Source organism: Scardinius erythrophthalmus, assembly GCF_964197995.2.
Source record: "Scardinius erythrophthalmus genome assembly, chromosome: 3".
Classification (NCBI taxonomy): domain Eukaryota; kingdom Metazoa; phylum Chordata; class Actinopteri; order Cypriniformes; family Leuciscidae; genus Scardinius; species Scardinius erythrophthalmus.
The window spans coordinates 34,500,978-34,526,882 of NC_138223.1; the positions used below are offsets into that span (position 1 = coordinate 34,500,978).

At 39.5% G+C, this 25,905-nt stretch overlaps 3 protein-coding genes across 4 annotated transcripts in view; 1 reads left to right on the forward strand and 2 right to left on the reverse strand.

The window, feature by feature from the left end:
* The window catches only part of med19b (mediator complex subunit 19b), a 3,672-nt gene extending 1,790 nt beyond the window's left edge, over positions 1-1,882 (reverse strand). Inside the window, exons 1-2 of the mRNA XM_081361613.1 lie at positions 1,164-1,882; positions 80-202 (exon numbers count right to left, since the gene is read on the reverse strand). Coding sequence (XP_081217739.1) covers positions 80-202; positions 1,164-1,371 — 331 coding nt within the window. The 5' untranslated portion in view covers positions 1,372-1,882. The remainder of the gene's footprint in view (positions 1-79; positions 203-1,163) is intronic.
* Positions 1,807-9,122, forward strand: tmx2b (thioredoxin-related transmembrane protein 2b). The gene is made up of 8 exons (XM_081361612.1): positions 1,807-2,175; positions 2,865-2,925; positions 3,282-3,395; positions 3,541-3,617; positions 5,344-5,450; positions 7,409-7,474; positions 7,563-7,692; positions 7,887-9,122. Exons 1-8 carry the CDS (start codon positions 1,987-1,989, stop codon positions 8,067-8,069), a joined length of 927 nt encoding a protein of 308 aa, XP_081217738.1. The 5' UTR covers positions 1,807-1,986; the 3' UTR covers positions 8,070-9,122.
* A 509-nt stretch (positions 9,123-9,631) lies between these two features.
* Positions 9,632-25,905, reverse strand: part of zdhhc5a (zDHHC palmitoyltransferase 5a) — a 25,325-nt gene continuing 9,051 nt past the window's right edge. The window contains exons 4-11 of one of the 2 annotated variants that reach the window (XR_014029907.1): positions 25,609-25,781; positions 25,332-25,434; positions 24,819-24,910; positions 24,614-24,740; positions 20,351-20,468; positions 19,852-19,964; positions 17,006-18,017; positions 9,632-11,309 (exon numbers count right to left, since the gene is read on the reverse strand). Coding sequence is in view for 1 of the 2 variants with exons in the window: in XM_081361609.1 (XP_081217735.1) it covers positions 11,096-11,309; positions 17,092-18,017; positions 19,852-19,964; positions 20,351-20,468; positions 24,614-24,740; positions 24,819-24,910; positions 25,332-25,434; positions 25,609-25,781 (1,866 nt within the window). In the remaining variant the exon portion in view is untranslated. The remainder of the gene's footprint in view (positions 11,310-17,005; positions 18,018-19,851; positions 19,965-20,350; positions 20,469-24,613; positions 24,741-24,818; positions 24,911-25,331; positions 25,435-25,608; positions 25,782-25,905) is intronic. The other variant, XM_081361609.1, reaches the window with a different exon arrangement.

The window sequence follows — 25,905 nt, forward strand, 5'->3', positions numbered from 1 at the left end:
GTGTTCCTTTATCCCTACTGGAATATTTTTGAGAACTGCTCTACAATCGTGAAAGTATGGTGTAAATATGCACACGCACCAGGAAGCTCTGGAAGAAAATTGCTGAGTTTCTCCTTCACCTTCTTTCCGCAAAACTTGTTATAAGCGTGCTCCAGGTTGTAGTGTGTGATGAGGTTAGTGTGTCCCGTCAGCTCATTCTCCACTGTCAAGAAGACATGAGGGGGTAAATAGGTTCACAGAGCACTGACAAAATAATTTCCCTCCCATCTCATATTTGTTTTCCTTCACCATGTCCCTTTAGGAGCTTTGTAGGGGTCTAACTCTTTTTAACCAATGAATTTACACGACTTTTTCAGTCGTTTGAGACTTACTTTCTACCCGATAAAATATTTTAGAGCTTGTAACTAGAGAAATGATACATAATGTAGCCTATATTCATTATAAAAATGACATTTTAGATATTAATTTACATGACTTTTACAGGTCTAGAAATCACACTTTTAAAATGAGGCTTCCTCATATATCCGTGGGAATCCTGATTCTACATTAAAAAAAAAAAACAGTTGTTGAAGGCTTAATTATAATAAGAAATATATTGACTATTTGTTGTTTTAGCTTATTTTAAAGCTTGCTTTGTCTTATTTTAAGTCATCTTGATGCCCCCTTGGAGGTTTGCTGAGGCCCTCTAGTGGTGATGAGAACCACTGATCTATATACAGTGACTAGTGTTACTACAACAAAACCATAACAAAATGATATGCAATATAAGTGAATTCTCTCAGCTGCTAACTATTGCTACCAGGCTTGTTTATAGTAAGGGTCTTACATGACATGACATATATTTCATACACCAGTACTTTATGGTATTTCAATTATTCCCATTCCATCATTATGCATGTGTGTTGATGGTATTAATAACGGTAAAGGTATTATTAACACCACGGTATAGGTCACTATGGTATTATATTACCATGGTACAGTACAGCACCTAAACGTACCACTGTAAGCCAATGTCATTTGGACATGGTACCACGGTATTCGTATTACCATACCATAGAATCACTGTACAACGGCATTGACACTGACACAGTGCTTTATTATATTAACGTTACTACGAAATCAATACTATACCGAAAATTAAAAACACAAAAAGAGGCGCTCACTGGGCAGTTCTCGCAGCAGGTAGAAGGGCTCGTTCATCGCGGAGGGTTTTCTGATCGGACCCCCTTCATCCACCATCTGATGGGGGAAACACATCGGGCCCATGTTTTGGGGTACCTGAGGTTTCCCAGATCCAAAGCCCAGCGCAGATGGTCCTGATGGACCCTGGGAATCAGGCTGACCATACAGCGAGGAGAAGATTTCTGTCATGTTGACAAAACTACCCTACGATGTTGTGATTGTGTGGACGTTTGTATGGGGTTTACTATTGCTGTAAACGCCCCTCCCTTACGTTCTGTTGACAATTGCTTCCGGTTGTTCTTGTACATTGGGGAAATTTACCGTAATTTATCAAGTACAAACATGATCGTATTGTGTCCAGTTCCCAAATCTGACTAAACAGACTCACACAATGCGTCCTAAAATGCATTATATAGTTTAATACTGTAGTTTAATTGCATAAATAATTGTAAACGAGGAGATAAACATTTCAAGTTAGTGTCAGTGACGCATGTTAAATTCGTCGCTTGCCGTTTATGTATTACGGTAAACGCGACATACTTCCGCTTGTCCTTCCCTTTATGTGACATCACGACCAATAAGCGACGTCGTTTCAGTAAAGTTACCAATCAACGGGCCTGCTTTAAAGAGGAGGGGCGGTTTTTTTCCTTCGTCCGCAGTGACCTCTGCTCTGTCCCTTTAAATCGTTTAATTTATTTGCCGACGGATATTGTCTCGCATTGATAGCGGTATTGATGCGGACTCTGTCGTCTCGGATCTCCGCAGCAATCGTTTTCTGAAAAAAAAAGAAGAGAAAAAAGAAAAATGGCATTGTTAACACCTTTGTTAGCATTTCTGTACCATTTGCCGCAGGTTTACAAATGGCTACTAAAACCATACTACATAGCCTCGTTATTTATGTCTAGCGCGTTCCTGCTTATCCGCAAAACGCCTGGGATCTGTGAACATCTTTCGACGCAGCGCGAGGATGGCAATTCGTGCGATTTTGATTGGGTATGTATAAAGCAGACCTTTGGGGTTTCATGCTGAATGATAACGCACATAACCTGCTTCGTAACAAGGGAACTGGGCAGTGGCCAGCAGATGATGGGGGGGGGGGGGGGGGGGGGGGGGGGGGGGGTCGCTATTTAGCTGGCACGGGAACAAGTCTAGATCCTGGTAAAAGAGTTTGGAATACCATGCATATATGAATGATGCATGTGGAAAAAAACTTGGCAACCTCTTCCACGTGTGGTGCATGTGTATCTCTGAATGATCACACTGTTGTGTTGTTTCTTCGACTTTATGTTTATATTTATTGTTATATTAAACTTATTATAAGGGTACCTTATAAAACAAAGAATGTTTTAATATTTAATAAAAGTTGAACCTTATTAAAACCCTGTTATCAATATATATATATATATATATATATATATATATATATATATATATATATATATATATATAATATTTTATATATATATATATATATATATATATATTAATGCTTCCATTAACACTCACAGGATGCTCTTTGGAATTTTCTTTTATAGTTCGACATTACTCTCAAATTGTTATGCAAATATTATTATAATATATGTATTTTGGCCTTGTTGTATATATTATATAGGACCCACTTTAAGTGTCTACTATGCATTTACATTTCTTTCAGCCATTTTTCTGTTCATTTTGTTTTTCAGAGAGAGGTGGAGATACTGATGTTCCTGAGTGCTATAGTCATGATGAAAAACAGAAGAGCAAGTAAGACTTTCTCCCCCTTAAAACGCTTTTCTTTTTTTACTTTGTGCAAAAAAAGTATTTTCTATACCGCTTTGTTTATTGACATTCAAATTTCAGAAAATAATCTCTAACCATACCGAATCTGATGTCAATAGCCTGAGGTTGAATGTTAAGGTTTTGTTTATACACTAAACGCTCAGACACCTGTGCTCTCAGTGACGGTTGTCCTTGTGTTTGTAGTTTAATCAAATGTCCTTTTGTCATTCAATGTTTCTGTTATTCTCTCCCCCTCCTCCAGCTCAACTCGCCCCCTTTCACCATTCATTTTTGTATGACGAAATATAATAATGTGTTTTCGTTTAATCTTTGCTCCGCAGTAACCGTTGAGCAGCATGTGGGCAACATCATCCTCTTTAGTAAAGTAGCCAATGTGATCCTGTTCTTCAGACTGGACATACGTTTGGGGCTTCTCTACTTGACCTTGTGTATTGGTCAGTATTTAAAAAAAAAAAATCAATTTCACTGTCAGTCAGTGGAAACATTCTAATGTTTAAAGACTAAACCAAATATTAGATAAATGTAGTATGGCTGTCAACCATTTCTATGCATACTGATGTTCTTTTATCACTGATGCAGTTTTCCTGATGATCTGCAAACCTCCTCTGTACATGGGCCCTGAATACATCAAGTATTTCAATGATAAAACCATTGATGTGAGTATGATTTCACATCATACTATGATTTCAGTCACTCTTCATGGGCTTCTGGTTCTCAAAACAAATTTGCACAGAATGGGAAAAAGAAGAACAATATATTAAAAGCCGGGGGACTATTTAAGTTATAAGATATTTCTGGGATTTCTGCTGTAGTTATGACAAAGCAGATTGTTTTCAAGGTGTATTAAAGGCACACTATGAGGTTTCTGTTTTTCTCAAACAGCGACCCCTAGAGTCACTGTGGGGTACTCGTATTTAATGTTACTGTCGTAAATACCACTCACGCAGAGCCATCTCTGCACTCTTCCGACCGCGCTTTCTTCGTCGACTCTGCCACGATTCACGTCTGAAATGCATGCTAGTGTCTTCCATAGAGTTTGCTTCATATGTTGTTGATGTATGTGACGTCGTGCCGTAAAGCAAGTCGTGATTCTTGCGAGATTTGGCGGGGCGCCACCTCTCAAACTTGCATTGCCCCCCGCTTTGCTATCGGGATGATTCGCCCTACGAGTTCGTTTACCATCGAAATTATTTCGAAGCTGTTATAGTAAGGTACAAATCTTGCATAGTGTGCCTTTAACAGAAACTGGGAGTATTGACATATTAACTCTTTCCCTGCTATTGGCGGAATTTTCCGCTTTCCGTGTTTTCACCGTTACACTGTAGGGGGCGCTTCTTCTGAAAGAGTCCTGAATCTCCAGATCAAAACATAGCAGCAGAAACAACAAGCGATCTCGTATATAAGCAGATGCATATGAAAAATAATGCAATCATCAACATTAAACTGCATATAAATCAAAACTGACGAATGTTACGGAATGAAATATTGACCCAGGATGAGCTACAGGACTTTGTAAGCATTAGGGGTGTTGATGGGGAAGCATCAGGGGTTTTGATCACCGTTCTGAATCCAATTCCAGACGTAGTCTTTGGCAAAAACGTGATTTTCTCAGCTTTTTCCTCAAAATTTTGCTTTTTTTAACGAAACACCGACGTTCAAGTGTTGATTAAAAAAAGAATGCATGAAGCTAGAATAAGATATAATAACTAAATATTCTGGGGGCCATGAAAATTTTGTGAAAATGATCAAAAATGCTGGCGGTGGGTGGCAGCAGCTTTAAAAAAATTAATAAAAAAATGACTGTGGCAGGGAAAGAGTTAAATATATTTACCGCGATTCGTTTTGTGCTTCAAGAAGGTCTAGAAATGCATATTCCTCAATAAAAACAATAGTTATTGAGGGGGAAAAGGCATTATTTAAGTTCATGTCTTACATTTATGTTTAGCATTTTTAATTAAGAGTATTTAGAGATTATTTTAATATATCAACAATAATGTATTGATTTAAATACTTTTAAAATATCTTGCAGCCCCCTTGGAAATTTGCTGAGGCCCCCCTGTGGTATTTATTTATTCTTTTATGTATTTTATTGTTTCTTTATCTTTAGTTTCCACTTCCCAATGATTCGGTCATAGTGTCTCTCGCAAGTGTGCACACTCTGCACTACGACTTCTCATCGCATACTAGTTGCCCACTTTAAACATCAAAGGGAACAAGCTTAGCCTTTGCAAATAAGCCATTGGGTGTTTAGTTTTTACCCAATGTTAATGGTTTCAGCCACATTCATAGTTGAACTTTAACTTCAGCAGCCTGAGGGATATAGTGTGCAAATACATGTTGTTTGAAACTGACTATAGATGTTCACCTTTCTTTTGTGTTTAGGAGGAGCTGGAGAAGGACCACCGAGTGACCTGGATCGTGGAGTTTTTTGCTAACTGGTCACCAGAATGTCAGTCTTTCGCCTCCGTCTATGCTGATCTGTCCTTGAAGTAAGAACATTGATCTTGATACACTGCCATTCAAAAGTTTCAGGCCTGTACTTTTTTTTTTTTTTAAAGAAATTATCACATTTATTGAGGATCAAGGATCCATTAAATAGATCAAAATGGACAGTAAAGACATTTATAATGTAACAAAAGATTTCCATTTCAAATAAATGCTGTTCCTGTTCATCAAAGAATCCAGATTTTCTTAACAAAAATATTAAGCCCCACATTTTCAACACAATAATACATGTTTCTTGAGCAGCAAATCATCATATTAGACTGATTTCTGAAGGATCATGTGACACTTAAGATTGGAGTAATGATGCAGAAAATTCAGCTTTAACACAGGAATAAATACAATTTTACTACATATTCACATAAAACAACATTCACTTAGAAAAGTTACTTTAAATTGTAATAATATTTCAAAATTGTACTGTTTTGCTGTATTTTCGAGTTTGTGAGAATAAAGGGTCGTACACACCGGGACGAATATCGGCGCGCGTTATTCGCCAGCGTTTTTCAACGTGTTTTTTGTGTTCACACCCAAGCGATTTTCGCTGACGATGAGCCGAGTGAACATGCAAATTCATTCCCTGACATTAGATGGCGCTTAATGTAAAACAGAAACCACTCCATAACAGTTCTCTTTTATCAAGATTTTTGTAGTCGCTGTCGCGTTTGTCATATAGTTCTATATGTTCCAACACCAACAAGACCAGCAGCTCTACAATCATCTTGCCTTGCATCTTCCTCGTCTTATTTATTTCTTCCCAGCAGTGTTTAGACGCTACTCGGCGTATATCTTCTTCGCCGTTACGTATGTGTGCTCGGTAAGACCGTTTTGTGTTTGAGCGCCCCCAAGTTGTGTTTTACTGTAACTTCAGAAGCTCCAGACACGTGAGCAAAAGCGCCAATCTCATTGGTCGGATAGTTTGACGCGGCGCGTCAAACCAAAAAAACGAACCCGAGGCGTTTTTAAAGGGGGGGTACAATGGTGTTTCATGTATTCAGAGTTGTTTACAGTGTTAAAGAGATGGATTCTCATGCATAACATGGCCAAAGTTTTTAAAAAATATTTTGGACGAATAACGGAGAATTTCTGTGCCGAACATCTTACTTCCGTGTTGGTACAAGTTTCGGCTGGTTTTTTTTCGACCGTGGATCTAATGACGTAGACCAAAGTGGAACTCCTTATATGAGCATTTCTCCCGGAAAAGCGCGGCCGCGCACACGTCGACCAGAGGAGAGCGAGACCGCGCACATCAACGCGCTTCAACAGGAAATCATCGGCAGCGCTGCATAGTGTCTAGTGTTTTTGGATGTGAGGGAAAGCTTCCCAAAGAACCCAGCGTTAGGAACAGTGGATGCAGATTGTTGTGTAGTTGTGTAGACTGTTTGTTCCCTGCATTTCGACGATGAATGTTATATAAACAAAGCCCAGATCGGATTCTCTCTATGGCTCTGGCTTCGCCCACACGGCCCGCCTCCAGACGCTCGGGTTTTTTCGGAAAGACTCGGTACAGCCTATCTTTAAACTAAAGAAACTAATAAAACTAAAGACTTTTTGGAGATATGAAGGATGCAATACTACTCTATAGGTACTCAAGATTAACAGGTGATTGAGTGAAAATGAGCATTTCACCCCCCCTTTAAAAAAATTACGCTTTTGCATGTGGCGTTTTTCGCGTCGGTGTTCACACTCACATTGGCGCCCTTTGTTTAGTCACGAGGCGTTAAACGTCGGCGAATATCGCGCGTGAATTTCATCCCGGTGTGAACAGGCCTTAAGACTTCTCAAAAATATTTATAAAAAAATACCCCAAACTTTTGAATCGTAGTTTACGTCCTGCTGCTCATCAGTTTTAAATATGAATGTTTAATGATATATAAATATAAATAAATATTTAATGAATTGAAATATTATGAATGGAGACGATTAACCCATCTCTCTCACTCAGGTACAACTGCGCTGGACTGAAATTTGGCAAAGTGGACATTGGTCGTTACAGTGAAGTGTCCAAGAAGTAAGATGCGTTTGTGTCCCACTGTTTCTCGTCATACTATGGTACACAGACTGTGACAATATCCTGTGTTTCTTCCCCCTCCCCTTAGGTATAGGGTCAGCACCTCTCCTCTGTCAAAGCAGCTGCCCTCTCTTGTGCTCTTCCAGGGGGGAAAGGAAGTGATGCGGCGCCCTCAGGTGGACAAGAAGGGACGCGCAGTGTCTTGGACATTCACAGAGGTGAGGCTTAAAGTCGGCATGAAACGGAAGCTGCAATGGTCTTTCCTGTGATGCATATCTGAGTGAAACTGCTTCTCAAACAAGAAGAAATTTAGGCTTTGTTAGAAACATCCTTCAAACACTTAAGAAATCTCAAAAGCCTGTATGTTTTCTACACAACACAGAGAAATGTGTGTGTTTTTTTTTCTTTCTAGGAAAATATCATCCGAGAGTTTAACCTCAACGAGTTGTATCAGAAGTTTAAGAAGCTCGGTAAGACCAAAGGAGAGAAATCCGAGAGGCCAAATGAATCTGTATTTTCCCCTGTGCCTGAAGAGGAGGAACCGGAGACCGAGACCATCACTGCGATGGACACAGAGAGCAAGAAGGACAAATAGAAAGCGCACATTGCTGAAGAGCACTGTCAATCACTATGGGACTGGACCAGATTGTGCTAATGTTCAGTATGCAGAGAGAGAGAGAGAGAGAGAGTTTGTATGTAGTTATAAGCAGAATGATTGTTTATTTCTTTTTGTATAACGTATTAGTTAATTGCAAAAACAGTCCAATAATATAGTAAATCCTAATACATTAATTAAACTTCATAATCGTCGATATACTGGATACAGTAGATGCAGGTGTCCAAACAACGTCATTTGGGACATTGATATTCGATCTCTGTCCGCTGTGTTGTTTTAATCGAGTTAAACATAATTAAACGTTGGACTTCTACCTCTAATATGGTTGATAATTGTGAAGTGATCATTAGTAAGGGGTTATTTTGTGTTGCATATGCATCACATATTGGGGAACAAACTTTATCAGTTCTTTTTTTTACTGTATTGGTAATCCTTCCATACATTTGACACTCTTAGTATTCTTATTTTCAGTTTTTTTTAACTACTTTTCTGAGACGTAGCTTGTTTGTATGGTACTGACTACCAGATTGCATTCAGTGATCTAAAAAGGGAGGGTCTTTTATGCAAACAGTTCATGTCATTTTACAAATTAAAAAACTAAGAGTGAGATCTCAAGATAATATTCTGCAAAATGTGGTTACCTTTGACATTGAGACCCAGTTACACATTTATTTTCAGACTGAATACTGCTGTTGATGTCTTAAGTTATTTAAGTTTATATAAAACATTTCTTTGGCAGAAGCTTTTAACATTTTTATTATTACTTTAAACACTGAAGAAAGCTGCAGGCAGACTTCATGTTTTAACCTTTTCCAGTCATTACTGTTGGAAACTTGTTTTCAGTGTGTGTAGAGTTTTGCCATCAATTTCCTTACAAAAAGGAGGAATATTAAGTGCACTATTGAATAAACAATTGTTGATTTTCACTAATCTTTAATGAATTGATGATTGAAAGATGACCAAGTGCTTTGAGTGGGTTGTGGATGGAAAGTTTTTTTTTTTTGCCATTCCAATAAAACACTTTGTTCTTCACGCCCTGTTTTGTGTAGCTTGTACATTTTATCCAGTTGCTTTAAATTCCGACTCAACAGAAAAACCAGGGAGATTTTGGACCATTTGCTGAACCAAGCACATCTAAATCACTCAATTTGACATGGAATTTAAACATTGCAGCATTTGGTAGCAGTGGCTACCAAAAATATACATTAAAGTTGCATCTGCAAACAAATAATGCTAGACATTCTTTCAGAACAGAGGAACCACAGGTGTCATTCGTCACATTAATGGGACATTTCCCAACCTGAAAGTGTCCAAATACCTTTTGTTCTAATTTTGAAGGCCTCTGTATACATTTAGTTGAGTATAATATATTTCTCTGTCAGCTGTCATTACACAAATAAGAGCACATCCACTAACAATTTTTAGCGCCTCTCAAACGTCTGTAATGAGGTGGCAAAATATTTTATAGACCATTTTTCTGATGTCTACATGCTTTCACAGATTTGAGACTGGACAGAAAAAAAACATTCATGGACATAAATGGTGTATACATTTCCAAAGTTTATGCATTACAAAAAGAGGCAATGCACAAAGGCACAACTGATTTATAAAGAGTTTATTACCAATGCTCACACACACACACACCCATACACATTCACAACCATGCTCACTCACACTGAACTATACAGTACACGTTCTTTTCTTTCTTTCTTTCTTTCTTTCCCTCAGTCCATCTTTTGATCCAAAATATTCCTAGAAGTGTATTCATTGGCTTTTGTATCAGCCAGCAAATAACTTCTGTTCTGATTGGTCAGCCCTGATCTAAATATTGATCAATACACCTGACAAGACAGACGATGATTGAAATGAGTCCTGCAAAATGTCACAATCTTTTTGAATGTACTAGGTAAGAATTAAATAATTCAAAATAAAAGGCTTTCACTGAATCATAACGACAGCTAACTTCCTCTGACTGGCTCAACTGCCGTCCAATCAGAGGGCACTGATATGGTTACCCAGCGTTCGGTGGCACTGTGAGAAGAAGGCTTTAAATCCTACATGGCTGGCTAGTTAAGGCCACCAGTGAGATTTGCCTCTCATGTATTAATAAAACAATAATAATAATAAAAAAATCATACCTAAGAGGCAGACAATCAATGCTTACAGGATAAAATTTAAAATATGTCCCACAGATCGCAATGTCAAATGCATTTTTATGCTACGAGCAACCCTCTGACTGATCTAGAGTGTCACCAGCTCTTCATCCCTCTATACGATTAAAGTTCATAGAGAACAAATATCAGCCTTTGTAGAAAAAAAAAAAAACCATTTTGATCTTATCAATAACCATTTATAAATTCATATAAAATAACACTTTGAAAATTAAATAAAAACATATTTCTTCCTTGAATTTCCAAGGCCATTACTCTGAAAACACTAATTTGAAAAGGCTGCTGTCATTTAAATAATGCATTAGTCCATTTCTTTATCTTTTCTACCGTTTTGCTTCCCTGGTGCTGATTGGATACATTATCGCATGCCAATCACAGTGGTCTGAAATGGCTACTGAATGCCACAGGTCCCCTTTCGTAAAAAAATGTAATTCCACTCTTTGAAAAAAAAAAAAAAAAAAAAAAAACGGTGACCATTTTTCTCTATACAGAACAATTTACACATTTATGTCGGATAAAAATCTTTTTTTTTTTTCTGAAACATTTTAAAGGCAATCCGGTCCTTTGCCGTCACACCAGTTGTGTGTTACAGCTCCTTACTGATGAGGAGTCTTGAAGTCCTATTATGTCATGGCTTGAAAGACCCCCCATGATCCTCCTCCTCCTCCTCCTACTTGTCATATATCCAACCAAAACCTGCTGGTCAGCATTGATTTCCATTTTGAAAAAAATCCATATCTTTCCAACGGGCACCAATGAGTCTGCCACACGTGATTTTCTCCACTATGTTGGTGAAGAAAAAGAGTCCCAACACCAGTAAAAACAGCCGCTCTCTCACACCGATATCTCATAAGTGGTCCCTCCAACGCCCGTCACCTTCTTCACCCCACCTCCAGGCTTGTGAGCGGGGCTCTGAGAAGAGCCAGCACTGGAATATGCCTGACCTGGGCGAGTCGACACGCTGACAGGATGAGAGGGGGACGAGGGGGTGAAAGGTGGTTTCGGCTGCCCGTTTGTCCGGCTATATGACTTCATCTGAATCTCGTCCCTAAACCAAGGAAACAGAGAGAAACTGGGAAATTAGAGAAGGATTTACATTATGTACATTTTTACACTACTGTTCAAAAGTTTGGGATCATAAAGTTTTAATACTTTTATTCAGCAAGGATGCATTAAATTGATCAAAAGTGACAGTAAAGATGCATAATGTTACAAAAGATTTATTTCAAATCAATACTTTTAAACTTTCAATTCCTCAAAGAATCCTAAAATGTATCACAGTTCCAAAAAAAACATTAGCATATTAGCTTTGCCATCACAGGAATAAGTTACATTCTAAAATATATTAAAATAGAAAATCGTTATTTTAAATTGTAATAATATTTCACAATATTACTCATTTTTACGTAAAAAATAAAAAATAAATTGCCGCCTTGGTGAGAATAAGAGACTTCGTACCGACCCCAAACATTTGAACGGTAGTGTTTTTGAGAGTAAAGATATGACTATGTCCTTTAGCTTGCATTCAAATGAAGAATCTTGATGTGAAATGTGTTGTTTTAGAGTGATGTCATTTGAAAGTTTCACTACCACAGTAAAAAAATTACAATACAATTACAATCAAAAGTAAAATCACAACACATAAGAAAGAACTGAAATAACTCGGCACAGAACTGCACCACAGGAAGCCAGTTATTTCATATTCCTGTAGCTGTGAGAAAAAAAAAAATGTATGAGAAAAAAGCCAGTTAAAAAGCCTCCCAGAATAGGTATCAGTTCAGAAAACAAAGAGTGAAAAACGGCGGTAAAAATAGTTTAGCTGAAATGGCAAATCCAGCCTTGCCTGCCAGTGAATTTCAATTTCTCTGACGCACAATTTGGAAAGGAAAGCATTCTCTCAAGCACTGAAGCACTGCAGGTTTATTATAACCATCAGCTTTGCTGTCAGGATGCCACTGAAATGTCTGTTAATAATGAGGGCTCATTGTCTGGCCCTTGGTTTGTTTCCTAATAACAATTTATAAATGTCAACTTGGATTGGTTAATTTAGTTCTCTCCTTCATTCTGAGCAACAATGTTTCCCGTAAAGAAGATTCATTCTCTGCTTCTTAGTGGAGACCAGGTCAATTTTGTTGCCTTTAAAATGCTGACTAATAACCAAGCAAAGCAGGCTTTCCAGACCTCTATAATGAGCAGAGAGATGAAGCTTTCTGTCTGGCTCGGATCTATCCATTTAGTCATTTTGCCAGTGAGGAAATTGGGTCTGATTATTCTAGTGTAGACAATATCCAGTTTATCTTCATAAGCAGCAGCATAATGTCAGGAGACTTCTAGTTTTCTATCCGCTCTTTCCACACAGACGCGCTTTATTTGTTTCTGCTCATGTTTACCATGGCATCTTGCCAAGACACTGAACTTAAGGTATATGAGACAACAGAGGCATTACTGTATTTTATACATTCATACATTAGTCTGAACCGGCTCACTCATTCATGACGTTAGTCACATTCTGTCAGTCCAAATCCGATTATTTGTGTATCCGATTGGAATCTGATCTAAATTATTGACTGTCCACACTGACTACGCTTACATGCAACCAAATTGTCGGCCCAATCGGACTGAAAAGCCTTCATTTAAACACCAACCGATTGAGTTCGATCCGAATGAAATTTCGATTGGATTGGAAGTAGACCTTTTATAATCTGATCAAAAGGACATGTAAACACTTGATCAGATTGAAAACCGAAACTAGAAATTGCTCCGCATGTGCAATGACGTAGAAATGGCGTAATGACGTATGGAACGAGCTGTTGTTGTTTTGAATGAAGTGTCATAAATGATTGTCGTGTCATTCTAAAAATTCTCCTAGCACTCATTGTCTGTGAAGTGCTGCAGGACAGCGTTGTCCCATCAGTCCTCACTTCACACTCTCATTCACAGACGGCTTGTTTTGGGCGCGGGAAGAGGCGTTTTTACTGCTTGATAAATATAACAGCACGACACGACGGTTCATGAGTTCGTTGTCTCCTAATCAGGACCCAAAACACATAAATATTAAATCTGCTCTTTAAAACAAAGAAAAGAAGCAATGTAGAAGAATAGTATGTGCAAACCGCGGGAAACTCTGTAGTGTGAAGCTTGTGAAATAACACGCATATCAACCCAATCACTTTATTTAGCGTTCATGAAAACACTACGTTCAGATTCATTAATCGTAATGAATTCATTCCGATTGAAACGAAAGGTGTCCATGTAAATATAGCAAGGTGTATCGCAACTGTTCGGATCTGATTTGCCTGTCCCGTGGCGCTCTTTCACTCTCCAGAATGTCTACATCGGTTTCTATGGCAATGAAGGCCTGTTCACACCGGGACGAATTTCGCGCACGATATTCGCCGACGTTTAACGCCTCGTGACTAAACAAAGGGCGCCAATGTGAGTGTGCACACCGGCGCGAAAAACGGCACGCGTAAAAGCGTAATTTTTTAAAAAACGCCTCGGGTTCGTTTTTTTGGTTTGACGCGCCGCGTCAAAAACTATCCGACCAATGAGATTGGCGCTTTTGTTCATGTGTCTGGAGCTTCTGAAGTTACAGTAAAACACAACTTGGGGGCGCTCAAACACAAAACGGTCTTGCCGAGCACACATACCTAACGGCGAAGAAGATATACACCAAGTAGCGTCTACACTGCCGGGAAGAAATAAGACGAGGAAGATGCAAGGCAAGATGATTGTAGAGCTGCTGGTCTCGTTGGTGTCGGAACATAAAGAACTATATGACAAACGCGACATGACTTGCTCTCTTCTTCTGAGTGACAAGCGAGTGTCAGAAGCGTAAAGCTGCGCAATGCCACCTTGTGTACCAGGGTATTTCTGTTTTACATTAAGCGCCATCTAATGTCAGGGAATGAATTTGCATGTTCACTCGGCTCATCGTCAGCGAAAATCGCTTGGGTGTGAACACAAAAAATGCGTTGAAAAACGCTGGCGAATAACGCACGGCAATATTCGTCCCGGTGTGTACGACCCTTTAAGGCCTGTTCACACCGGGACGAATTTCGCGCGCGATATTCGCCGACGTTTAACGCCTCTTGACTAAACAAAGGGCGCCAATGTGAGTGTGCACACCGACACGAAAAACGCCACGCGTAAAAGCGTCATTTTTTTAAAAACGCCTCGGGTTCGTTTTTTTTGGTTTGACGCACCGCGTCAAAAACTATCCGACCAATGAGATTGCCGCTTTTGCTCACGTGTCTGGAGCTTCTGAAGTTACAGTAAAACACAACTTGGGGGCGCTCAAACACAAAACGGTCTTGCCGAGCACACATACGTAACGGCGAAGAAGTAATACACCAAGTAGCGTCTACACTGCCGGGAAGAAATAAGACGAGGAAGATGCAAGGCAAGATGATTGTAGAGCTGCTGGTCTCGTTGGTGTCGGAACATAAAGAACTATATGACAAACGCGACATGACTTGCTCTCTTCTTCTGAGTGACAAGCGAGTGTCAGAAGCGTAAAGCTGCGCAATGCCACCTTGTGTACCAGGGTATTTCTGTTTTACATTAAGCGCCATCTAATGTCAGGGAATGAATTTGCATGTTCACTCGGCTCATCGTCAGCGAAAATCGCTTGGGTGTGAACACAAAAAATGCGTTGAAAAACGCTGGCGAATAACGCACGGCAATATTCGTCCCGGTGTGTACGACCCTTTAAGGCCTGTTCACACCGGGACGAATTTCGCGCGCGATATTCGCCGACGTTTAACGCCTCTTGACTAAACAAAGGGCGCCAATGTGAGTGTGCACACCGACACGAAAAACGCCACGCGTAAAAGCGTCATTTTTTTAAAAACGCCTCGGGTTCGTTTTTTTTGGTTTGACGCACCGCGTCAAAAACTATCCGACCAATGAGATTGCCGCTTTTGCTCACGTGTCTGGAGCTTCTGAAGTTACAGTAAAACACAACTTGGGGGCGCTCAAACACAAAACGGTCTTGCCGAGCACACATACGTAACGGCGAAGAAGTAATACACCAAGTAGCGTCTACACTGCCGGGAAGAAATAAGACGAGGAAGATGCAAGGCAAGATGATTGTAGAGCTGCTGGTCTTGTTGGTGTCGGAACATAAAGAACTATATGACAAACGCGACAGAGACTACAAAAATCTTGATAAAAGAGAACTGTTATGGAGTGGTTTCTGTTTTGCATTAAGCGCCATCTAATGTCAGGGAATGAATTTGCATGTTCACTCGGCTCATCGTCAGCGAAAATCGCTTGGGTGTGAACACAAAAAACGTGTTGAAAAACGCTGGCGAATAACGCGCGCCGATATTCGTCCCGGTGTGTAGGGCCCTTGACATTGATGACAATTTAAAAACTGCACTGGTTAACAGGGCATTTAAAATTAAATGGTTAATGAGTGTTTTAAATTAAATTCCTTTAGTATTATTATGTACATTTAAAAAAAAAACATATTAAAAAAAAAAAGAAAGTGCAACACAATAATTTAATAATACATTTAAAAAGCCCCTTAATGGGATAGTTCACCCAAAAATGAATATTATCCCCTGATTTACTCTGAATCCATCCTAGGCGTTTATGACATTCTTCTTTCAGATGAATACAATCGGAGTTACATTAAAAAAATGTTCTGGCTCTTCCAAGCTTTATAATGGGAGTGAATGGGCACAATTTTTTTTTTTAAGTCCATACAAGTGCATCTTTCCATCATAAAAGTGTCCCAAACGGCTCCGAGGGGTTAATAAAGGCCTTCTTAAGCAAAGCATTGTGTGCCTGTACTAGCAGCATACTAGTAGTCAATGAATACAAACTTCAGCATATTCTGAATAGACTTCTGATCAACATCCTCCTGTTATGTGCAATGAGCAATATAATCCTTCAGACAAAAAATGAAACATACAAAGCTGCTCTTATACACAAATAAATAATAAAGAGTCTAAGACGCATGACTTCAAATTGTTGCTGTATACCACAACCAAAAACAGCTTATACAAAAAAAGTAAATGAACATCTGCAGAGAGCACAGTCAAAATGTAACTTTTTGTGACTGGCACTGCACTGATACACACTGTGACTGTGGAGGGCAGTATAACGTACATATAACAGATCTGTTTACAGCATATTGATGTGAAAACAAAATAATACAGAAAGCAGCTCTCATATGTTAGCTTTTAACGAAGAGGGTGCCGTTCGGATTTCACGCTCAGCCATCATGCGTTTTTGTTATGCGCACGCCACAGACTGGCCGGGCACTCCACTTCCGCCCTTCAGAGGTCCGCCTTTTGCGTTCCATCAATATTGCATTATTAGAAAGAAACTTTTTTTATTTTTGAAAATCGATTTCTGACATTTGTGAATCGATTCAGAATCGTCCACGTCCGCATCCCGATGCATCTAAGAATCAAATTTTCCCCCCACCCCTAATATACACCAAGGATGGCTTCGGCATGAGTAAATCATGGGCTAATTTTCATTTTTGGGTGAACTATCCCTTTAACCATTTAATTACCAATTAACGATTAACTAAAAATAATAGATTTTTATGCTGTTTTAATACTTTGGCCATTTTGATTCACATACGTTCAACACAAAGAACAAAGTAGCAGAAAGCAACAGATTATCACTAATGAGAGCATAAAATTACTGAGGAGCTTCGTAGACAGAACGAGTTTAGACTAGTGGGATAAAGATGAAGGAAGAAAGAAGTGAAAGAGATACACTCACAGGAGTCTGGGAGGAGGAGGAGGAAGAGTAGGAGGAAGGAGGCAGTGCTGCGCAGAGCGTCGTAAGGTTGTGGGGGAGTTACTCACTTTGGCGCCTGTATGCCCCCTCCCCCGACCGAGGCCGAGGCTTTGCGGACCAGGCGGTACTGCATCTCTGCAGCGGCAGCGCTAGAGTAAGACAGGGACTTCCCCAGTGGCGGGGGGTGTGGCGAGCGTGGAGGGTGGGTGGTGGGCGGCAGGGGCGTGTCAGTGGAGCGAGTGCGGTATGGATACGAGGGCTGAGACGGGCCCGAGTCAGAGAGCAGAGGGGGTCGAGAAAAGCGAGGCGGCCGATGGTGGTGGTGGTGATGGTGGTGGTGGTGATGATGGTGCGGTTGCGAGTCGTGCAGCAGGCGTTCTCGCTCGCGTTCAGGCGGAGCGGGAGGGGAAGCAGTGGAGCCACGTAGATAGACGGCATGCTGCGGGGAGGCGAGGAGGACGGCGCTAGAGGCAGATGGCTGGTGGAGTTCAGCCTCCCGTTGCTGAGCGATCTGTGCTGACAGGAAGGGCGAACTGTATCCAACTACTGGCGCGCGCGGTCGCCCTGGCGTCATCTCTGGTGCCGCTGATTCAAATTCTGGGCTTTCGGAAGGTGTGAGCAGACTATCGTACGAAAGACTGCCGTTCCGAGGAGCCGGTGGTGGCGTCTGATTGGCTAAGCTTTTGTAGCTGGTGGAGGTGGTAGCCTCAGATGGTGGGGCATTGTGGGAAGAGCGAACACTGGAGGACCGTGAGGCCCCTCCGGCGAGCACCGTAGGATCAGAGAAGGAGGGGTACGAGCGCCCTCCTAGGGAGTATCCAGGGATCCCTGAGGCTGGAGGTCCTCCAGGGCCCCCACCTGTTCGCTCGGCCCCGCTACGCTCCGCTCCGCCCACCTCACACCCATCCAGACTGGGTTCGGAGCGATAGCCTGGCTGCTGACTGGACTGGAGGAGAGAGGAAGAGGACTCTTTAAGACTGTCCCCACGACTCATCTACAGAGAGAGCGAGAGAGAGACAGGAAGCAGAAGAGTTTATAAAGTTACAAGAGAAATCTGAAAGCCAAATTCAATGGGAGGTAAAGGACAAACTCCATTGTAAGGATCATGTGGGCCACTGGGGACAGATGATTTGGTAAAGTGTTTTCTATAGCTATAATAAAGAGCCAGCATTACAGGATACGACAGACAGAGAGGCTAAGCTTGGAAAGGCAGGGAACACTGAAGTATTGGCAACGAACTTGGAAGCACTAAGGGCAGAGCACTGTGTATGTCATTTTTGCCTTTTGTTTCAACAAGGCACACCACATGAGCAACCATAAAAAGTCAAAAGATCACAACATCTACTGGCAGGGGAATAAGTCCTGAGGCCTCATGTATAAAAGGTAAGATACAAGCAAGTTTGACATTTACCCGGTTGGTTTTTTTGATTGTAGACCTGAGTGACTGTGGATATTTTTTATCCATTTAACTCGCAGGTATATTATTTCACAGAACATAATGTAGTTCTGCACATTAATATCTAGTTTGTTTTGCGACTAAATGCTCAACCAAAAATAGAACTTTGGAATTGTGATATTTCTTCCCAGCAGAATGATAAAAGTCTAAGTGGCCAATTAATTTTGGTCAATTAATTGCACTCGAAGTAAGGAGGCGGAGAGAGAGTTTGTAAACATACAAAAGCGTACAAAATAATTTACAGTTTACTGTCTATCATCCTGTCTTTTTTACAGAATCCCAAAAAATCCCAACACTTTCCTTAATTTGCCGGTGTCTAGCTGCTATATCGGAGTGTCTACCAGTTACTGGCCCTGGATTATTTACGATATTATCATACGTGTAGTATTAACACAATATCAATATTGAATTTTTATATGCATCACTGTTATCATCAGTTCCGGTATACCGCTACTCACCTAATTACAGCTCATGAATTGAAAGGAAGCCAACAGCATAAATACTATTTTATAAATCTAAACTATGTGCGCACAAACTTTTAGAATGGAAGCTCACAGTAAATGTTTATTCATGAGGCCTCTGTCTTTCAGAATCAATTAAATTCACATCACATAGTGTGTTTCTTATCTGATCTATCTTAATCCAAAACCACAGAGCCAAAACTGACACACCCTCAGAGCTAAAACCAGCAAAACGTTTTGCATAGCCACTCTGGGAGGACAGATGGGTTGTTTGTGTTGGCTTTATTAACACTTGAGTTTAATCACACAAATGGGACAGATTACATTTATTATTTTGTTTCAGAAAGGCAATATTTGTCTGTGCCAAATATTTTGTATGCTGTGGGCTTTTGAGAAAGTAGAATGGTCTTTTTGTAAAGACACCATCTTTATACAATATAACCCTAGAGATATGAAATCCCTAATATGATGATAAACTAGTTGGAGAATCAAAATGCAATAATTAAATAGAAAATTAGCAACATTGAAAAGCTGCATTTATAAAAATTAATTGATGTGTACAAAAAGACAAGTATTAGAGAAAGGAGAGGAACATTAACAATAACACACACACACACACGGACACACAAACAATGAAGTACAGTGTAAACTTACTGATACTGTTCAACTGAAAGCCACTGAGTCAACCAAAACGAAGGGGAAAAAACAATATAATGGATTGAATAAAATGTTAGAGGAAAAAGAAAGGCTTAAAATATGCGGTATAATGGAAATAATAACGGTCATGCAAAAGAATGTGAATGACGTCGCATCAACAAATGAAATGCAGTGAATCATCACCACCACCACCACCGACTGTGAATAAATACACTTTGGATAAACAATACATACATCCAACACGGAAAAGTTACCTGGTTGGCATATGCATGTGTAAGAGCAGTGTGGTTCTTGCCCGGGCTGCTGTAGGTGGGTCTGTACTTGAACATGGTGGGGGTGGGTGGAGCTTTATTCAACAGACTGCTCTCTGCAAACAAAAAAAGTTAAAAAAGGTCCATGAGAAATCAGATTCAGAGTTTTAAACACATTTTAGGAACACATTAAGTTAATTAAACAAGCATTCCAACAGGTACTTGCAATCTTAAAATCCATTCCAAATACTAATTATTTATTCCTAAATGGCTAAATATAACCACAATTCAGCATGAAAATACAATTATGACATTATTGCAGAGACATTCTGAAACCTTTAATACACTCTATTGAATGCAAGTCAAATGGTGACTTTGAAAATGTAATCTGAAGTTTAAAAAATTAGCTAAAAGAACTTAACAAATAAGGCAGAAAAGATAAATGTTTGAAGGATAATCAATCAGAATGATATTATAGTTTGTCATGCTGGTTGGCTCTAACCCTCAGGGTGTCCGGCAGGTCCTCGTGACAGCCCAGGGTATCTGAGCTCTGGTTTAGGTGGAGGCGGAGGCTCGGCGTCAGCAGATTGACTCTCCATCATCTCCAAACTGCTCTTAGACTGAAATATCGCAAGAGAAAGGATAAAGCACCAGTGGTTAATTAAATAAAAGAAACAGACACAACAGCAGGTAACACACTAAATGTAAAAGCAAGGACCCCGATTCAGCATCCGAACATTGATTAGAAGTACAACTCCTTCCTTAATTCCAAAGTCACTAAAAGAAAATGGTTATTGAGGTTATATCTAAATCTAATATAAAACAAATGGAAATGTAGCCAATGTATTCTGCAATGCTTTTCATCATGCTGAAGAAAAAGGTTCAAGATTAGGGGGATTTTAGAGTATGAAGTCTTCTATGAACCACGTCACTTTTTACGTTGAGGCCATTGATTTGGCACTAGGGTCAGATTGATACAGAATTTTTGGGAAGATATCACCTTCTAGTACTTCACTACTGCTAACAACAGCAGTTTTTTTTTTTTTTATCAAGTCATGTTCTAATTAATGTATGTGTAATGCAATTATTCATACTAGTTTTTGTAACATATTCAGTGAATCCCAAACATTTATGTTTCAAAGTTGCATTGCCTGAACTGCCAAACTGTGCACTGTACTGGTCGGGTAACGAAATTTGATTAATTTTATATTGTAAATATCTAACCCTATTACTTTGTATTGGTATACCATGCAACCCTATTTGGTATAGTTCAACATGTTGCTGGGTGGAAACATGAACACACTTTAGTCTCTGGACCATTTGTCGTGCCAACTTTCCATGAGGTTACTAGTTGCAGCAGACACACCTCCAAAAGATTCAGCAACCTTATCAGAGATATAAGACCAGGACTTCTGAAAAGTGAATGCACATCTCTTTTAATTGGTTCCTTCCGTTTCTGCACAGTGGAGCAAATTCATCTCTGCCACATGGTACCTTCGTCCTCCCACTTGCTATCAGTGCTTACAACTCAGCAAGCTACAAGTTGAGCCTCTCATTTTAGAAATCATTAATGCAGAAATCCATGTATTGCCAAAAAGCAAACACATTTTCCTCATAACTCCAGGTTACAATGTTAAAAATGGTCAAAACCCTGTAATAAAGTGCTCCAAACAGATAGAAAGTTCCTATAGTTCTTCAAGAAAATAAATCAAGATACATTTCAGAACACAACCTTTCATTATGGAACAAGAAAGTATTTTTGACAGTTTAAAAGCCGGTCTACATTTCAGCCATATTAATGCAAGCCTGTCTGTGTCAGCCATCCTCAATCACATGGTAAATGGCACATACAGATATTTTTTAGCTTCATCTGCCAGAGAGCGGGAATTGGAGCCAGTTGTTTGCAAAATAGTCTAGTAGTGCACTCTCTGACCTAGGGATTTGGGAGGCGACAGGAACATCTGCATCTAAAAGGCAGAGGTAACGCTTATGGCCTCAGCTTGTACAAGGTTTTAAAACATTTCCATGGCCTATCCAGTTACTGGATAAGGATTTAAAAAAATAAAAAAATAAATAAAATCAAGTATTCCGGAGTCATTTAGAACAATGTGATTCTGTTTGACCAATTTAATAAAAAGAACAACTTTGGACAAAATTGGCCATCATTATTGCTTGCAAGCAGCTTTTTGCCCTGTATAAGAGTATGATTTCATTAGTTTCCATGGCTATTTCAGGCCTGGAAAATTCAATAAAAAAATTCCCTGATATAAGGTAGGGTAGGCAATTTCTGAGAGGCTAGCAATAGCATGCTAGCTTTGAAAGCAAAAGATCCAACCCTCCCTTCAATGCGCTCTCCAAAGCCATGCCTCCTCCAAAACACATGAACATGCACAGCAAAAGCAGACTCTACAAAGGTTCACGAGGCCGTGTTAAATTACCTCATGTCTCAAAGCACAGAACATTACAATAATAATGAACGTGAACAACTTAGAGCTCTGACTTCTGAAACGCATTATTCCGAGCTCAGAGTACGGTGAGGTTGGTAATCGAACCGTACTTTTAAGGGAACAGACAGAATTACATAATACCGATTCACATGAAATCAATCGGTGCCAAATTACGGTACCTCAGAATGCATCGGCCTATTTAAATATGAATCCTGCATTTTCTGTGTGTCCCTGTGTGAATGAATGGTGCAGACGCGCTGTTTCATTTACCACACACACACACACACAAAAGCATGCGTGATGCTCGCGCTCTTTCACTATATGAGGACATGAATGCATGAACTTCAGCTCCAGAGCCGCTCTGAGAGTCACTTCATCAGCATTTTACAGTTTCATTTGAGAAAAACTATTCTCATATCATAAACACACAGAAATTCAAAGGTCTTCAAGGCAACCCATCAAAATAAAAGTTTGGTTTAACTTGACAAATATATTACTTTTGTACAGTAGAATTTATATGTCTCAATGTAATAATAATAATAACACTAATAATAATAAATGATCATAAAAACTTGGTTTAAGGAATAATAAAAATATTTCTTCCATGTTTTAATTTGAACAGTATAAAGCTCAGTTGTGAAGTATGTTATTTGACAAAAAAGTGTTTAATTTCATGTGATTAAAAGATAAATTAAATTAATGTTTTATGTCTTCATTTGATTACCAGAAAATACACAACAAAGAATTAGTGGGAAAACAAAACATTTCATAAAAATGACTTTGTTTTTAATTATTAAAATGGTTATTATGATTATATATTATTATGAATTCAATTCCTTAAGTAGCCGACTATTTACGGTTAAATAATACAGTATACAAACATGACAGACAATTGCAGACAGCAACCAAGGCAGCTCTGGCATAATGTTAATTGCACTTCTATAAATGACTTACAGGTTCTTTACAGTTATTGAGATAAACATGCCTAAAGTACCGGAAAAAAGTTACCGTTGGGTACCGGCACTGAATTTTCAACTACTACTATGCTCTGTGACTGTTTGTCTACAGCTCTGCATATCCTCATGGAACACGCTGTTGTCGTGTGATGTCTGTGAGAGAAGGGTGTGTGGAGGTATGGAAATTAGGGATGCACCGAAATTTCAGCTGCTGAAAATGGCATTTTTGGTTTTTAGCCAAAAGAGAAAAAAGGCCGAAAATATGCCGCCCCGCCCCTCCATGTTCAGCGTTTAGGTTTTACTTTGGCTCAGCATGTTTTGTGACTTTGCGAGCCACTCCGCTTGCGAAGATGCACAACTTCAAAGCATGATCCGCTGTGTGTGTGTATGCTGTGCTCTCCACTCCATGTTTGCAGCGCGTTCTGCAATGTTACGCTGCAACCTCGGTGTGTGTGCGCTCTGCTAAGTCGCTCACGGCCCAAACACATGTACCCGCTCACACTCACCGGAATGGCAAAGTCCGCTAAAACGTGCCGACATGAAATTTATCTGGACTTGTTTCTGTTTGCAATAGCCCTACTGTTCTGTAATGTGGTGTGTATAGCCGTGCTGGGCAACGCTGGTAAAATGACGCTATCCTACACTGATCCTCTCCCTGCTATCTGCTCACATGCTCTGATAATAATAGCTTTGTAGGACTACTTTACTTTGATAAAAGTTAAAAAAATAAATCTGTTGAATCTGATTCTGCTGCATAGAACTGAATGAAGAATAATATATTGATATTAATATATTGATATTTCATATTATTTTAATATAGGCCTATTTTCTGTAAAAATTTTGTGTTACTTGAAATAAAAGTGTAGTTATTTTATTGGCCTGATTTTTAAAAAAAATTCAGATTCATTAAATTATTGAATTTAATTAAAAAGTTTTATAATACAATTTATACAAAAAAAATAAATTATACGAAATTAATAAATAAATAAAAATAATAAAATAATAATAATATAATAATAAATAAGTGTCATTTTTGGTTTTGGTTTTTGGCCAAGTGCATCCAGAATTTCCGGTTTCGGCTCAAAATTTTCGGTGCATCCCTAATGGAAATACTTATGTTGACAGGCAGGTAGGACAACCTATCATTGGACGAACATTTTTTGGTCATGAGACTTCACAAAAGTATATAATTTTTAAAAATATTTAGACCACTTCTATGATTGATTGCTATCAGTATGAGGATATAGTTTCAACCAGTATAACAAGAAGTGTTTATGAAAACACTGCCTACCCTACCTTTAAGGTTGGAGAGAAGCAGAGAGAACATTGAAGAAAATAAGTAAAATGAGATTATTTCCTTACCCGGTGTAGGTCTCCATGGATTCCGTTGTCGAGCACCTTGGCTGCCAGTTGGGCCTCTGTAAGTTGGGGTCGGAGGAAAGGAGGCTGAACAGACACTGTCTGAGCCTTCTTCTTTCTACCCAGATACCTGAATACAACACTGAGTTAGAACCTTAATAAGAAAATACAACACAGCTCAAAGTTATGAATATAGTTGAACACATACCTGGGTGCCTGTGAGCTGCACAGAACGTGCGAGACGTTCCTGAAGCAGCCGTTTGTGAAGGGGTTCACGCCTCCCCTGAACTTCCCTGTCACCTACAAACAAGGAGTTGACCATTAAACAATAACCTTAGTTAGTTAACCAATAATCAGTTATTTGTCAGTTGAAATTTGGCTTTAGTTTTAAAAATAAAAAAAGTAACATTTCGCAAATAAAAAGGGATGAAAAAGAGAGGCACTAGAGAAAAATAGTGAGACAATAAGATACAAAAGCGTGCACATGTGGTCCACACAAAGAGGAGGAGAGGTGGGCACAAAGAAACCAGCAAAATGATTTGGGAAGAGGATTATTAAGAGATTACAATCTAAAGAAGGGCTGGGAGAAGGTCATATTTTGTAGGATTATAAAACTGCTTAATATGGATTTTAATCCCAGTTCACCACCACCAACATGATTATTGACAGGAAAACAAAACCAAACACGGCAGCATAAGATTATGATTGCACATGTCACAACCTGCTCATTGGTGGTCCTGCCTCTTGCCACCAGAACGACATGGAAACCAGTGAGGCCTGCTACTGGGATGAAGAAAAGCCCGGCGACACACATGACAGCCATACTGATTAAAAGTCAAGGAGGCAAAAGTAAGGCACAATACAAATTGTATCAAGTAAAGCTTTCAATCTAAAGACACCGCACAGAGTGAGATTACTGTGCTGAATTTTTCCTCAAATGTGAGTTTTTTTGTTTTTTTTTAAATGTAACAAATGTTTACGTGTGTTTAAAAGGATACGTGACAGCCGAATGCACTCTGTCCAGCTGCTGGGTGTGGTAGAGAATGAAGAGCAGGCCGAAGCCAAACACGCCCATTATGTGAGCCGTCAAAGAGATCAGGAACAGGAAAAAGTAACGGTAATTCCTCCGGCCGATACAGTTGTTAACCCACGGACAGTGATGATCAAAATCCTGTAGGGAGAGAGGGGGCAAATTGTGTGTGTGTGAATTATAATGGTGAAAGAGAGAAAGAGAAAGAGAAAGAGAGAAAGAGAAAGAGAGAGAGAGAGAGAGAGAGAGAGAGAGAGAGAGAGAG